Below are 16,271 nucleotides of genomic sequence, written 5' to 3' on the forward strand. Positions count from 1 at the left end.
CACTGTGACGGCTCACAGAAGCCACAAAAACGTAGCATAGCATAGTTCTGTAACACTGTAATCGCACTTGATGGTGGTCACCAAGCTAAACGTTAACCCTTGCTATGCTCAAGCCAGCGATGGCTACAGCTCACGTGGGTATTTTAGCTTGGAGCTCGGAGCTGGAACACTTCACATAAAGTGTTTCTAAATTGGATCATCCGCTCCTCAGCCTTCCTGCGCCCGATGCATCCCACATCCATCTGGATTAACTTCAGATGCCTGACACATGCACTTCAATCACGGCCTGATTGGCCAAACTGCCAAAAGAGGCATCCGTCACACGGCATCACCCCCCCCCCCCCCCCAACACACACACACACACACATTATTGATCTCTCACTTCAAAATGGCACCTGGCCATCTTTTATCAACTGCCTATTATGTACAGATCCTGCCAGTCACGGCTCCATTTCATGGATCTCTGCCCCAGTGGAGTGCTTCACTGGCCGACCATAACACTTCATAATGAACGGCAGGGATGCAGGCTCTCCGTCTCATTGTGAAGGGTGGCATGTCACTGGAAGCTCGAGCTTCCGTAGGTTGCAGGTTTGTTTGAGGGTGTTGAAAGGTGGAGGGGAGATGAACGTCTTGCTCCTGCGGCTTTTTTTGTTTGCAGATCGTGATCGTTTTGGACATCATGACCTTTTGACCTTGCTTAGATGTTTTATGGGTTCCTTTAAGATCCTGGGATGCTTAGACTGGGATTCATTTTTACCTCTTGGAGGACATCACCAGGAGGGTATTGCTCACAACTAGGCGATTGTGTTCACACTATTTTAGCATTAGCATTAGCATAGATTTTGTCAGTACTTCAAGACCACTGACCATCTCTAATTTGAATTACACAGAGAGTGTACTTAACCCTATTTAATTGGACTTAAATGTAGTTAAGATCAGGGAATGCTAGGCTAACATTGCTAACAAACACTGGATTCGGACTGGCACCGATCTCACTTCTGGACATGTACACCCATTGTTTTATTTGTTTATTTCAAATGCATTGAGGTCGTTGAGCTTAGATCAGGTTTGGTATCTCAGGTTTGCTTCTTTAGTTTAGAACCAGACATGCTAGGCTAATATTGCTAACAAACACTGGTTTTAGACTGTCACCGATCTCTTCTCCATGTAAACACAGGCTCAAATCCTCATTTATTTGCTCAAAAAATGTATTGACAGAGGTTTGATGTCCTTCTTTAGCTCTTGCTGTTGTGCAGCTGTTGGATGTTTCCAAAAATGAATTTGCCAATATCTCAATATTTTATTGGATATGCTTTAATTAGCGTAGATACGGTCGATCTGCCTAGATCTGCCTTAAAATAGGAGATGCTAGGCTACCATTGCTAACAAACACTGGATTTAGACTGTCACCAATCTCATCTCCATATAAATACAGCCCAAAACTTTCTCCTAAAATGCTGTGAATGAGATGTGATGTTTTTCTTTTAGATCCTGGCATGTTCTCTGGAATGATGGCGTTGGGGAGTTGGGAATGAGGTGGGGTCATCCACCCAACATCCTGACCTCGCTAATATTCTTATGCAATCAAATCAACAGGACGAATTGGAGCGTGTCATGTGCAAATGCTACGTTAATGAGTCTGAAAGCGTCGCTGTATGTAGGTTTTGTTTGTACGAAATTTGGAAGGATTTTACCTGCTGCAGCCGAGAAACCGAGTCTGGGAATCTGGGTGGCCTGAAACCCGAGACCACAGTGGGCCGTGTGGTTACACAAGGCCGTGAGCAGTGCTATCAGTTTCATTGCATTTGCTGCAGCCCAGGGAGTGTGCACAGAGCGCGGTCAACATCGGGAAATTGCTTTGTAGTGGATTTATTTCTTTGTGTGCTTTTCAGGACTTTTTTTTTTCCCCTCTTGTCCTTTAAGTAATTTCCCCAGTTATTGATATTTCTATTATCTGTGTCCCTTTCCCCTGTGTGGCAGTGTGTAAGTAGCTTGTGAGTAATGTGCTTGGAGTTGGAGCAGGGACACAGGGAGGGAGAGAGGATGTGCAGAAGCTGTTCTTCACAGAGGTAGGCCCGGGGTGAAGGCTTTTACATTTGTGAAAAGGGCACACTTTAGGGATGCAGAGCGGAGTCACTTTAATTACGGAGATGGATGCTGGGATGGAGTCTGTTTGTAATATGAGATGAGCTTTATGATTTATGTCACGTTTGAGATTAGAGGTTAGGAGGATAAGTTAGCGGGAGTTGTGCTCAATATTGCGGTCAGCAGACGTCAAAAAAAATAACTGGGCCTAATTAGGGAGGTCAGTGATCTGATACGTCTGTTGTTGAATTGTAATGTGATGCTGTGAATGAAGCTGGTAGTGCACGAGTGATGAGAAAGGGGGAGGGTTGGTCGTTGAACTCACTGTAATTTTAACTCCAATCTTAATTCAATTCAGCGCTAGTCTAATTCAGTTTATTCCCATTCAACTCCCATGCAGCTCAGTTTAATGTAATTCAGTCGAATTCATTGCAATTCAGCTCAGTACAGTTTAGCATTGAGTTAAACTACATTGAGTTGAACTGCATAAAATGTAATTCAGTGGAATTTATTGCACTTCTGTACAATTCATTTCAGTGCAGTTCAACTCCAAATCAGTTCAGTAGACTTTAAAGGAATTCATTGCAATTTACCTCAGTGCAGTTCAACGTAATTCAATTCCAGTCCAAACCCAGTACAGTTTAGCTCAGTACAGTTTAACTCAATACAGTTCAGCTCAATGCAGTTTAACTCAATACAGTTCAGCTCAATGCAGTTCAACTTAATACAGTTTAACTTAATACAGTTTAACTCAATACAGTTCCGCTCAATACAGTTTAACTCAATACAGTTCAGCTCAGTACAGTTCAGCTCAATGCAGTTTAACTCAATGCAGTTCACCTCAATGCAGTTAAAATGCGGTTTAATTCAATACAGTTCAACTCAATACAGTTCAGCTCAATGCAGTTTAACTCAATACAGTTCAGCTCAATGCAGTTCAACTTAATACAGTTTAACTCAATACAGTTTAACTCAATACAGTTCCGCTCAATACAGTTTAACTCAATACAGTTCCGCTCAATACAGTTTAACTCAATACAGTTCAGCTCAATGCAGTTTAACTCAATGCAGTTCACCTCAATGCAGTTAAAATGCGGTTTAATTCAATACAGTTCAACTCAATACAGTTCAGCTCAATGCAGTTTAACTCAATGCAGTTAAAATGCGGTTTAATTCAATGCAGTTTAACTCATTACAGTTCAACTCAATACAGTTCAGCTCAATGCAGTTTAACTCAATGCAGTTTACCTCAATGCAGTTAAAATGCGGTTTAATTCAATGCAGTTTAACTCATTACAGTTCAACTCAATACAGTTCAGCTCAATGCAGTTTAACCCAATGCAGTTCAGCTCAATGCAGTTTAACTCAATGCAGTTCACCTCAATGCAGTTAAAATGCAGTTTAACTCATTACAGTTCAACTCAATACAGTTCAGCTCAATGCAGTTTAACTCAATACAGTTCAGCTCAGTGCAGTTTAACTCAATACAGTTTAACTCAATACAGTTCCGCTCAATACAGTTTAACTCAATACAGTTCAGCTCAGTACAGTTCAGCTCAATGCAGTTTAACTCAATGCAGTTCACCTCAATGCAGTTAAAATGCGGTTTAATTCAATGCAGTTTAACTCATTACAGTTCAACTCAATACAGTTCAGCTCAATGCAGTTTAACTCAATACAGTTCAGCTCAGTGCAGTTTAACTCAATACAGTTCAGCTCAGTGCAGTTCAACTCAATGTAGTTCAACTCAGTACAGTTGAACTCAATACAGTTCAGCTCAATGCAGTTGAAAACAATGCACTTTAACTCAATGCAGTTCAACTCAATGTAGTTTAATGTAATTGAGTGGAATTAATTAATTGCAATTGCATTTCAATGAATTTTCTTGCAGCTCAACTCAACAGTTGAACTCAGTACAGTTGAACTCAATGTAATTTTATCTCCAATCTAATTCAATTCATTTCCTTTCAACCTTACGTGCACCAGTTCAGTTTAGTAGAATTCTGTGCAATTCACCTCACTGCAGTTCCACTTAATGCAATTCAACTGTAGTCCAATTTAATTTGTTTACATTCAACTCCATACAAATGAAAATGAAATTCAGTGGAATTTATTGCACTTCTGTACAATTCAGTTCAGTGCAGTTCAGCTCCAAATCAGTTTAGTAGACTTTAAAGGAATTCATTGCAGTTCAACATAATTCAATTCCAGTCCAATTCAAATCATTTGTGTTCAGCTCTGTATTATTTAACTCAAATTCTGTTGAACGTAAATGAGTGGAATTTATTGCAATTAACCTCAATTCAGTGCAAAGCAGTGCAGTTTAATATTGTGCAATTCAACACAGTGCCCGTTCACTTCCATGTGATTTAACTCAACACAGTTCGACTCAATGGACATTAAAACACAGTGTAGTTTAATGCAGTTCAGACGTGCAGATCACCTCAATGTGCAGAGCATGGGTTCTCCAGGACCGGGGTTATGAAACTCAGAGCCGTAGTTCCTCAGGTCGCATTGATGCATTCAGTACTCTTCTTTAAAGCAGTTCTAATTCGTACTGAAATAATCAATCCCTGTGAGCTCAGAGATTTCAACTTTCGTTGGTGTGATTAGAGGCCTGAAGACGCTGAGCTGAAGTTCGCTGTACAGTGAATTTCTTTTGATTACGAAGTCTGCGTGGCCGGTCCTGCAATCTGTTTAGACTGCTGTCGGCTTTGTTTATTACTTTCTAGACTTCACAACCAAGGCCTGTTTGAGATGCTCTCTGGCCTTGTCTCGCTTTGCTCTGCATGCGCGAGTGTGCGAGTGTGTGTAAGTGTGTTTCTAGCCTTTCATGCTGTGACAAATTGTAATTGGCCAAACAGGCTGCCTTCGGGGCGAAATCCACTTGACGCTTAGCAGCGTGCCGCTTTAATTGGGTTTTCACAAAGTCGGTTGCTACTAGAGATGTCTGTGTCCAAGTGACGTACAAACACTGCAGAATGCTTTCGCTGTCTGCCAGGACGCACCAATGTTTGATTTAATTAATCAGAAGAGCTCCCAGCCTTTCTGTGTGTTTTCCCGCTGAAAAGCTGATGGATTCCGTTCCCTGATTGATGTAGCGGACTGAAGAATCCCTGGACGCGTAAAAATCATTCTCACGCGATCACATTTCGGAAACCCTTTCTCTTCTGCAGATGTTACCTTTTAGCTGTCGGTTGTGTTTATTAATGGGCAAATTGACCTTGCATACTTTTCAGATGTATTTCCAAGACAAGTTGTCTGTCAACATCTTTTACCAACAGCTTCTGTCAAATGTGTAAAGAGATTAGGGCCGCAATATTTATTGGTATCAGTTTGGGTTATAAGATATATTGGCATGAGTTAGTGATGCAAGATTTATCAGCATTGGTTTGGAATGAAAGATTTATCTGTATTGGTTAGGAATGAAAGATTTATCTGTATTGATTAGGAATGAAAGATTTATCTGTATTGATTAGGAATGAAAGATTTATCTGTATTGGTTAGGAATTAAAGATTTATCTGTATTGATTAGGAATGAAAGATTTATCTGTATTGATTAGGAATGAAAGATTTATCTGTATTGGTTAGGAATGAAAGATTTATCTGTATTGATTAGGAATGAAAGATTTATCTGTATTGGTTAGGAATGAAAGATTTATCTGTATTGGTTAGGAATGAAAGATTTATCTGTATCGGTTAGGAATTAAAGATTTATCTGTATTGATTAGGAATTAAAGATTTATCTGTATCGGTTAGGAATTAAAGATTTATCTGTATTGATTAGGAATTAAAGATTTATCTGTATCGGTTAGGAATTAAAGATTTATTGGTATTGGTTAGGAATTAAAGATGCATCGGATAGACATGAAAGATTTATCTGTATCAGTATCGGTTAGAAATGAACGACTTATCATATTGGTTAGGAATGCAAGATTTTTCTGTATTGGTTAGAAATTTAAGATTTATCTGTATCGGTTAGGAATTAAAGATTTATCGGTATCGGTTAGGAATGAAAGATTTATCGGTATTGGTTAGGAATGAAAGATTTATTTGTATCGGATAGAAATGAAAGATTTAGCGGTATTGGTTAGGAATTAAAGATTTATCTGTATCGGTTAGGAATTAAAGATTCCTCTGTATCATTTAGGAATTAAAGATTTATCGGTATTGGTTAGAAATTAAGGATTTATCTGTATCGATATGGGTTAGAAATCAACGATTCATCGGTATCGGTTAGGAATGCAAGAATTTTCAGCATCGGTCAGGGATGCACAGTTTATTGGCTTGGGTTAGGGATGCGATATTTATTTCTGTCAGTTCGGAATATGAGATATACTGGCTTGAGTTAGTGATGCACGATTTATCAGCATCGGTTAGGAATGGTGCATTAGGAATTCAGGGCCCAGGACTATAGGACTATTATCTAGCCCTCATGAACTGAGGAATAACCTCACTATTGTCAACATCAACTGCAAGCTATAAACTATCGGTTACATCGCTTATCTGATGCGAAATTCCCTATCAGTGCATCCTTAGTATCTTTCCGTTGGAGCAGTGTGTTGCAGTGCCTCTGCAGCAGTGGAGCTCTCCTCCTCTGCAGTACGAAAAAGAGCTCCGTCAGGCCATCAGACTCCCACCCACAAACATCTCCCTCTCGTTTTCTCTCTCTCTCTCTCTTCCTATCCTCTCCTGTTCTGCTGAGCAGGTCCAGGACCTGGCCATCCGCTGCATCCAGAAGAACATCAAGAAGAACCGGGGCGTGAAGGACTGGCCTTGGTGGAAGGTCTTCACCACCGTGCGTCCGCTCATCGAGGTGCAGCTGACCGAGGAGCAGATCCGAGGCAAAGACGTGAGTCCGTCCGTCCGTCCGCCCGTCTGCCGGCGTACCTTTTTATCTGTCAGTCTCTTCTATTATCGCTATTCCCAACACTATCACTCTCCTCACCTGTGGGCTCGGCGTCTGAAGTCTACTTTTAAGCTATCTGTCAGCCAGACACCAGGTATGAACAGAGCCTTCAGCTCTAGTGATGACTAGAAAGACCCAAAACCCCCACCCCCCCACCCTCAGCTCAGCTACGCGGAGCGATTTCCTCACTGTTGGCTTTCGGGTTGATGTAATCTAACAGCTTTCGCGTCAAATCAGGCCGGGAGCGGAGACGGCTCTTTGATTCCGGCTCCCCCAACACCCTGATCCCGATGTGCACTCAAATCCATGCGGGCTTCAGGTCTGCAGGTGGGAGGGGATGTTTACATTAGTGGGGTTTTCCCAGCAGCACGCTCCTCCGAGGTTCGTGGGGGGTTTTTGAACGGCAGTCAGAGCAGCTCCAGTGATGAAACAGGGCCTTCAGCCACAGTTTGGAATGATGTCGTCTGTAGAAGGAAGGAAGTGCGGTGGGGGTGGGCTTTGATCGGCTCAGACGTATCCGTCAAACTTTATTGTCCTGCTTCCAGCAGAAGAAAGCATCAAAGGTCAAAGGTCCCGATGCTTGGCGTCCTTGCTTCTCGCCTCCACCACCGCCGTGTCTTGGCAGCCAGCTTGGTGAGGTCTGTCTCGACTGAGATGTAACATGTGCTTTCTGAAATCGCAGGACGAGATCCAGCAGCTGAAAGCGAGGCTTGAGAAGGTGGAGAAGGAGAGGAACGAGCTCAGGCTGAACACAGATCGGCTGGAGAGCAGGGTAAGCAGGGCATTTCGGCTCCGGAGATCCATGTAAAGGACTGGATGAAGGACAGAGCTTCAGTGGCTTTGCATGGTGGAACTTTTATGGACCTGTGTGAAGCTTATGAAGGTTTCAGCTTCATAGTAGCATGAAGCAATTGAATAACAATCGAAATGACCTGCAGCACATTCAATTACTCCACTAGTTAGCATTAGCATTTATTAGCATATATATAATTTTTTTATATGGCAGCTAGTTAAAGCGAATAAAGTTAGATAGGTAAACAGCTAGTGTCTGAAATGTTAGCTAGTTAAGGCAGGTTATGTTGGCTAGTTAAGCCAGATGGTTACAGAAATGTTAGCAATTTGAAGCTAGTTTAGGTGTCCAAATTATTTACATAGTTACAGAAATGCTAGCTAGATAATATTAGTTAAGTTGGTTAACTCAGCCACCTGACTAGAGAAATGCTGGCTAGGTAATATTAGTTAAGTTGGCTAGTTCAGCCACCTGACTAGAGAAATGCTAGTTAGGTAATATTAGTTAAGTTGGCTAGTTCAGCCACCTGACTAGAGAAATGCTAGCTAGGTAATATTAGTTAAGTTGGTTAACTCAGCCACCTGACTAGAGAAATGCTAGTTAGGTAATATTAGTTAAGTTGGTTAACTCAGCCACCTGACTAGAGAAATGCTAGTTAGGTAATATTAGTTAAGTTGGATAGTTCAGCCACCTGACTAGAGAAATGCTAGTTAGGTAATATTAGTTAAGTTGGATAGTTCAGCCACCTGACTAGAGAAATGCTAGTTAGGTAATATTAGTTAAGTTGGATAGTTCAGCCACCTGACTAGAGAAATGCTAGTTAGGTAATATTAGTTAAGTTGGATAGTTCAGCCACCTGACTAGAGAAATGCTAGTTAGGTAATATTAGTTAAGTTGGTTAACTCAGCCACCTGACTAGAGAAATGCTAGTTAGGTAATATTAGTTAAGTTGGCTAGTTCAGCCACCTGACTAGAGAAATGCTAGTTAGGTAATATTAGTTAAGTTGGCTAGTTCGGCCTCCTGATTAGAGAAATGCTAGCTAAGTAAGCCAACTTACTTTAGATAATTAATTTACATAGTTATAGAAATGCTAGTTAGGTAAGTCAAGATAAGGGGGATCATTAAGTCAGATAGTTACAGAAATGCTAGATAGTTAAGGCAGGTTTAGGTTCGTTCACCTAGTTATAGAAATTATATCTATTTAGCCAACTTAAGGTTGCAGATTAAGCTTGCTTGTTACAGAATGTTAATTAGTTCGTTAGGGTGGCTAGATAATCCCCTTTTCTACAGACATTATAAATAGTTAAGACTAATTAAGTTGGCTAGTTCTCTAGCCATCTGATTACAGGAATGCTAGCTGAGTAAGTCAGGTTAATTGGGATAATTAAGTCAGCTAGTTACTGAAATATTAGCTAGTTAAGGAAAGTTGTAAGCTGGCTAAATTGTAGTTAGTTAAGCTAATTTAAGGTTGAAATTAAACTAGCTAGTTATAGAAATATTAACTAGTTAGTTCAGATGGCTAGATAAGACTCCTGATTACAGGAATGCTAGCCAGGTAAATCAGGTTAATTGGAATAATAAAAAAGTCATGTAGTTACAGAAACGTTATGTTAAGATGGCACATTAGGAAATGATAACTAGTTAGATAAGTTGACTAGATAAGCCTACTTTCTACAGAAATGATAAATAGTTAAGACCAATTGAGCCACCTGATTGCAGAAATGCTAATTAAGTAAGTCAAATTAACAGGGATAATTAAGTCAGGTAGTGACATAAATATTAGCTAGTTAAGGAAAGTCAGTGTTTATAATTAATGTAGCTAGTTAAAGAAATGTTACCTGGTCAATACCAGTTTAATGGCTAGTTATGCCACCTTGCTACAGAAATGATAGATAGTTAAGACTAGTTAAATTGGCTAGTTGAGCCACCTGATTACAGGAATGCTAGCTAGGTAAGTCATGTTAATTGGGATAATTAAGTAGTAGTTACAGGTAGTTACAGAAATGTTAGCTAGTTAAGGCAAGTTAAGATTGTTAAGATTAGGCTAGCTGATTATAGAAATGTAACTAGTTATTTAAGTTGACTTGATAAGCCTCCTTTCTACAGCCTCCTTTCTAGTTAAGTTTCTAGTTCTAGTTTCTAGTTAGTTCATTTGGCTAGTTGGGCCACCTGATTACAGAAATACTAGCAAGGTAAGCCAAGTTAACCGGGATAATTATTTCAAGTAGTTCCAACAATGTTAGCTAGTTGTGACCCATCTTCTCATGGCTACCTCCAGCATGATGATGCACCATGTCACAAAGCAGCAGTCATCTCAGATTGGTTGAGTGTATGGTTGAGGAACCCATGCCATGCAGAATTGAGGCTGTTTTCTGAGCTTAATGAGACCCTACCCAGTATTAGTGTAGTGTTCCTAATAAAGTGCTCAGTGTGTTTTTATAGTTTTGCCATATCATTTTGATGTGAAGGGATCTATCAGCAGGGCTCAAGGTCCTCCTATGTTCTCATCAGGAGTCAACCAAATTTCGTAAAAGACACAGGGAATGTGAGCGTGAAAAGGGGGCTGTTATTATGAGATGTTTGTGTCGCTTCCTCCAGATCACAGAGCTGACCACAGAGCTCACCGATGAGAGGAACACTGGAGAGTCTGCGTCCCAGCTGCTGGAGACCGAGACGGCCGAGAGGCTGCGTCTGGAGAAGGACATGAAGGAACTGCAGGTACCAACAGACCTACGACTCTCTGTTTCAATCACAGCTGACTGACTTTCCCTGCAGAGGACAGAGCGTGTTCTTGCTATCTTTACTGAACATATGCACAGTCTCCAAAGCAACAGGGCTAACATTAGAATGGCAATAATGTCCTCGAAGTAATGCCTCTGAAATTGCTTCTGCGAAGCAGCACTGAATAAATGTTCCAAGCTAAAGAAAGGAGCATGGAGGACAATTGCTCTATTGTGATGATGTCTATATCTACAGAAAGCTGTATTGTGCTGTGCGTTTCTACTCTGAATCCAGACAAAGTCTGATGCGATGAAGAAGCAGATGGAGTCTATGGAAATGGAGGTGATGGAGGCAAGGCTCATCAGAGCCTCGGAGCTCAATGGAGAGATGGATGAAGACGATGAAACTGGTAAAACATACAAATAAAACTATATTTACATATAAAGCTCCCCAATTTGTCACCTTGCATGGTTAAAGAGGTAGTAACTTCAAGCTCCTGCAGATGGCGCCGTGCGAGGATGATCGGGCTATAAGTGAGTGTCTCGTCCGCCTCGTGTGGGAAATAGATTGCAAAGCAGTTGTTCATTTGGACGTGCCATAGTGTGAAGGAAGTAGCTGTAGACTGGGATTTCTGCCACTGCTGGTAGACCTGTATGACCGTATGCTTACATACATCTGCTGATTCAGCTACTTCCTTTACACTGTAGTCTTTGGCCCGGCCCAAATGCAATCACTCCTGTTTAGCCAATCATTAACTATATCTGCTATTCTCAAAAGTTTTATTAAACTATTCTCAACGTCTGAGTCCCGTCACACACCCCACAGGTATTTATAGCCTGATAGACCATCCTCGTGCAGCTCCATCTTCAGGAGCCTGAAGTTACTACCTCCTTAAACACGCAAGGGTTAATACAAAAGAATGTGCTGCCCTTCCTCTCCTAAAAATTAAAACCTATATATCTACCCAACAATCAAATATCTTAAAAGTAGAATATTTGGGTTCAGCCCTAATAATACTGTATGTTCAACCCTAAAACAAGCACAGCCGAGTCTTTGAGGGTCTTGGAGGGTCTCTGAGCTAGTTGAGTGTTTTTCACAGCGATTGAAGGGGTGGTGAAAAATGACGTTCTTGATGAAAGATGTGATATTATGAATCTTCCTTAAATGAATGTTCCCTAATAAGTTCCTTTTTTTTAATTTCCGGTTGGCTTTAATAGCACATTTCTCATGAAGTCTGAAGTCTGTAGAACATCACATTTCTTAAGAGCTTCAGTGCGCTTTGCCCACCCACCAGGTCAGAATGAGAGCTGAGACTCTGTAGGCTTGAGTTTACAGTGGTTCTGACAGGAGCGTTACTGTTGTCATGTAGTTAAATACTGCTGCTTGTGCAGCTCTGCCCTTGGCCTTTTGCTGTTCGGAGAGAGGAACTGTCAGAGGAACCAGTGCTCCATATCCTAAAGAGCTGTCTTCCTCCTGTGTACACACTGAGTGTGTGCGAATGAACATCTGCAAGTGAACAAGAAACCGGATGCTTTCCGCGTCGTCTGACGAATCCGCAGAGACATGAGTTCTCTAATGGGCTTTTCTTATCTCAGGCGGGTTCTGGGGACTTTCTGAAGACAACAATTGGGGTCTTCCTCCTTTCTTTTGTGAGGTCATGATGATGAAGATGTTAGTAGTGAGAAGATAGAGGAAAGTCTGAGAACCTGGGTTGAAGATCAACTCAGGTGCTTGGTGTTTAGTTTCGGAGAACTCTAATGGTACAATTGCCTACACTGGTCTCATTATCTGTGATTGACTGTGTGTGTGTGTGTGTGTGTGTGTTTTGGTTTACAGGTGGTGAATGGAAGCTGAAGTATGACCGAGCTATCAGAGAAACGGAGTTCACTAAGAAGAGATTACAGCAGGAGTTTGATGACAAGTTGGAGACGGAGCAGCAGAGCAAGAGACATTTAGAGAGAAAAGTAGGTCCCCCCCATGTACACTGTACACCTGTCCAAATGTTTGTGGACAACCCTTCTAATAATAAAAGCATTAAGCTACTTTAAGTTGTACCCAGATGTACAAATGCACACACACAGCTTGTCCCATAGTACCTGTAGAGAAGTACTGCCAATAGAATAGGACGTTCTGGAGCACATAAACATGAACCTATTGGCACCATGCTGCCTAATGCCAGGCGTGGGTTTATAGAGGGGTATAAAGCTCCCAGCATGGAGCTGTGGAGCAGTGGAACCAACGCTGTTCTCTGGAATGATGGATGTTGCTCCGCCCAATACTTTTTGGATAAGTTGGGAAGTTGGAGATAAATTGCCTGGTGATGATCCAACATCTTGCCCTCAAGAACACTCTACATATTAACCTAGGTCAGTGGTTCAAGAAGCTCAGGCTCCTCACGCTGTCTCCATGTCTCTTCCTCCTCTGTTGCCATACAGCTAACCGACCTGCAGGCAGATCACGAAGACAGCCAGCGCTCTCTTCAGCAGGCAAAGAAGAAGTGCCAGAGACTGATGGCTGAGCTCCAGGACACCAAACTGCACCTGGAGGGCCAGCAGAGCCGCAACCACGAGCTGGAGAAGAAGCAGAGGAAGTGAGTTCCCAACGTCTCAGGCAGTATTCACAGCCTATGTCTACTTCACTCTTTGGTCACTTTATTGTGTCCACTTTCTTAGGGTGTAATTGTGGCCTATAGCTCACCTGTTGCTGAGTTTATCATCCTCCTCCTCCTCCTCCTCTCAGGATCCCCAATCATCATGGGTCAGTTTTTGACCGCAGGGGTTGCTGCTAATCAGAATGTGTTTGGGTGGCGGACCGTTCTCAGCACCGCGGTGTCGGTGCTAGGTTGGGAGTGGGTCCACCATCCAACGTGACCCGTCCGAGAGTGGTCAGAAACCGGCTATTAATGAAGGGCTAGAGTATGGCCAACACAAACTGTGCACCAACAGATACAGGCTACAGTTTATGCTGACACCCGCAAGGTGGAGCTACAGGAGAGGGGTTTCTAATAAAGTGGCCTAGGAATGTTGATAGGCAGCTACTTACAGGATGCTGACACCTTCTATTGCCAAATTTAGTGGGATCGTTGATCTTACTGTTTTTTAAAACGATTGCATGGACAGTGTCCGAGCAGGGGTCACTTAAAGGTCATTGTTTCCCATAGGTACACATTGATAGTAAATGTATCCTGCATAAACCTTATATATCTACCTCTTATTCCAACACAGTCAGGACCCACTCTAATGTATTTGGATGCTCCACACACCCTAGCATCACCCTGCAACACCATAGTGATCACAGCAACCTCACAGCTACACCCTATCAACCACATTTATGGCATTTGCCTGATGCTCTCATCCAGAGCAACTTACATTTGAGTCACACCAGCCTGAAACACCCTAGCAAGAACACCCTAGCAACTCCATAGCAACATCTTATCAATCACATTTACATTTACATTATGTCATGTTGCTGATGTCTGGGAATCACACCCAATTGCTGTGAGGATTTGATGATCCCTCCCATCCCTCACTCATCCCAACAATACTGGATGGAACACCATCAGCTCCACAGCTTAATGCTGGGGGGCTTTATACCCCTCAAGCACATGCCTGGTAGGGTTGTGTTTATCTGTTCCCGAGGCTCCTATTCTGCTGTAGGGCATGCTTTCTAGGGGCAGTGACCATGTGATTGCTCCCCTGAAGATTCTGAGATGTCTATGACCCTGTCCACTCTTCAGTCAGCTTGGCCAAGTGCTGTATTACTACATGAGACAGAGCCTTGTCTGGGTGCTTTTCGAGCTGCTAAGAGCTGTGTATTTACAGAACAGTGAATGCTGAACTCACATCAATATGCTTTGTTAAGCCACCAAAACAATAGCTATTGTTGAGCCGCAGCGCCTGCAGTTGGACGTGCTAAAATGGAAGAAAAAAATAATAATAAGCAATTTCAGAACTGTGCAGTCGATGTGCAGTCTCACAGTCGCCCATTTCTCCAGAAAGCAGGACTGTCACGATAACCATTGATTAAAACTGACCTGGATGAACCACAAATGATGCATAGAAATGATTTCTCATTTACCCCAAGGTGCATTCAGTCAGGCAAAACATATTTACCACCTTCTTTCGTTGCAATGGGAGATGCTAGGCTAACATTGCTAATAAAAGGTTTAAAGGTGCACGTATTTGTCACTGTACAGTGTACACAGTGTACACAAATGTGTCCTCCGCATTTAACCCATCTGGTAGTGAACACACACTCAGACACACTCACACACACGTGTTAGGGGCAGTGAGTACACACACACACACACCCAGAGTGGTGGGCAGCCAACTCCAGCGCCCGGGGAGCAGAGAGGGTAAAGGGCCTTGCTCAAGGGCCCAACAGTGGCAGCTTGCCAAGCCCGGGAATCGAACCCACAACCTTGTTATCGATATCCCGGCGCGCCAACCGCTGAGCCACCACTGCCCCAATAAACACTCCACTTAGACTGTCACCAACCTCATTTGGGTAAATACAAGCCCAAAATCTTCATTTATTTGCTTTCCCAGATGCATTCAATTACCCAAAACATATTTGATCATCTAAATTGTTTACAAAGGGAAATGCTAGGCTAATATTGCCAACCAGCGCTGGACTTAGACTGTCACCTACCTCATTTAGCTAAAACATGCCCAGAATCTACATGTATTTACTTCCCAAATGTATTTAATCAGCCAAAGCATGTTTGATATCTTCATGCTGAAATGCTAGGCTAACATTGCTAATAAACACTCCACTTAGACCGTGACCAACCTCATTTAGCTAAAACAGGCCCAAAATATTCATTTCCTTGCTTTCTCAGATGCATTCAATCACCCAAAGCATGTTTCACGTCTGATTTTGTTTACAAAGGGAGATGCTAGGCTAATATTGCTAACAAACACTGGACTAAGACTGTCACCAATGTCCTTTAGGTAAAGACATATGTGTCATTTGGCAGAAACATGCCCACAATCTTCATTTTTCTGCTTTCCCCAGATGCAGTCGATCATCCAAAGCGTGTTTGGAATCTTCTTTTGTTTACAAAAAGAGATGCTAGGCTAAAATTGCTAACAAATGCTGGCTTTTGACTGTCACCAATCTCATTTAGGTACAAACAAGCCCAAAATCATTAATTCATTAATTTGAGTTCCTAAGTGAATTAGATCAGCCAAAGCCACTAGGTTGTTGTTGTTGTTTTTTTGTTTACAAAGAGAAATGCTAAGCTAAGATTGCTAACAAACACTAGAATGAGACTTTAAATGAGAAATTAGAACTAAAATTTCTGCAGAGAAGTTTATGTTAGTTTTTTTAAACCTCAATGAATGCATTTCATTTTTTAGTTTTTAGGTTTTAGTCTTATATTTACGAAGATAAGATTGGTGACAGTCTGAGTCCAGTGTTTATTAGCAGTGCTAGCCCTGCAACTCTTGCTCTGAACTAGAGAAGCGAACTTCAGATCCCAAACATGTCTTGGTTGATGGACTGCCTGTGGGGTCAGTGAGGAATCATGTTGATTTTATTCCTCACTGAACTACACCTTTAAGTCCTCCTACTGGTGAATTGAGAAGCCTGGTGGACGCTCCCATTTATATGCTTTTATCTGGAAGGCGCTATTGGGAGCTATTGTATGGGATTTAAAGCCAAAATATAAAGTCATAGAAGGTTTGTTATGGTTGAGTTGAGAGCATTTTAAGACTCTGTCCAGGTGCAAAGATTCAAAATAAACCTCCGTAAGAGTCCATCAT

At 41.9% G+C, this 16,271-nt stretch overlaps 1 protein-coding gene across 1 annotated transcript in view; it reads left to right on the plus strand.

The window, feature by feature from the left end:
- The window catches only part of myo18aa (myosin XVIIIAa), a 111,802-nt gene that overhangs the window by 64,687 nt on the left and 30,844 nt on the right, over positions 1 to 16,271 (plus strand). Inside the window, exons 22-27 of the mRNA XM_072658532.1 lie at positions 6,794 to 6,937; positions 7,677 to 7,766; positions 10,384 to 10,503; positions 10,801 to 10,915; positions 12,343 to 12,470; positions 12,942 to 13,096. Of these exons, the coding sequence (XP_072514633.1) occupies positions 6,794 to 6,937; positions 7,677 to 7,766; positions 10,384 to 10,503; positions 10,801 to 10,915; positions 12,343 to 12,470; positions 12,942 to 13,096 (752 nt within the window). The remainder of the gene's footprint in view (positions 1 to 6,793; positions 6,938 to 7,676; positions 7,767 to 10,383; positions 10,504 to 10,800; positions 10,916 to 12,342; positions 12,471 to 12,941; positions 13,097 to 16,271) is intronic.

This window comes from Salminus brasiliensis, chromosome 16, assembly GCF_030463535.1.
Source record: "Salminus brasiliensis chromosome 16, fSalBra1.hap2, whole genome shotgun sequence".
Lineage (NCBI taxonomy): Eukaryota > Metazoa > Chordata > Actinopteri > Characiformes > Bryconidae > Salminus > Salminus brasiliensis.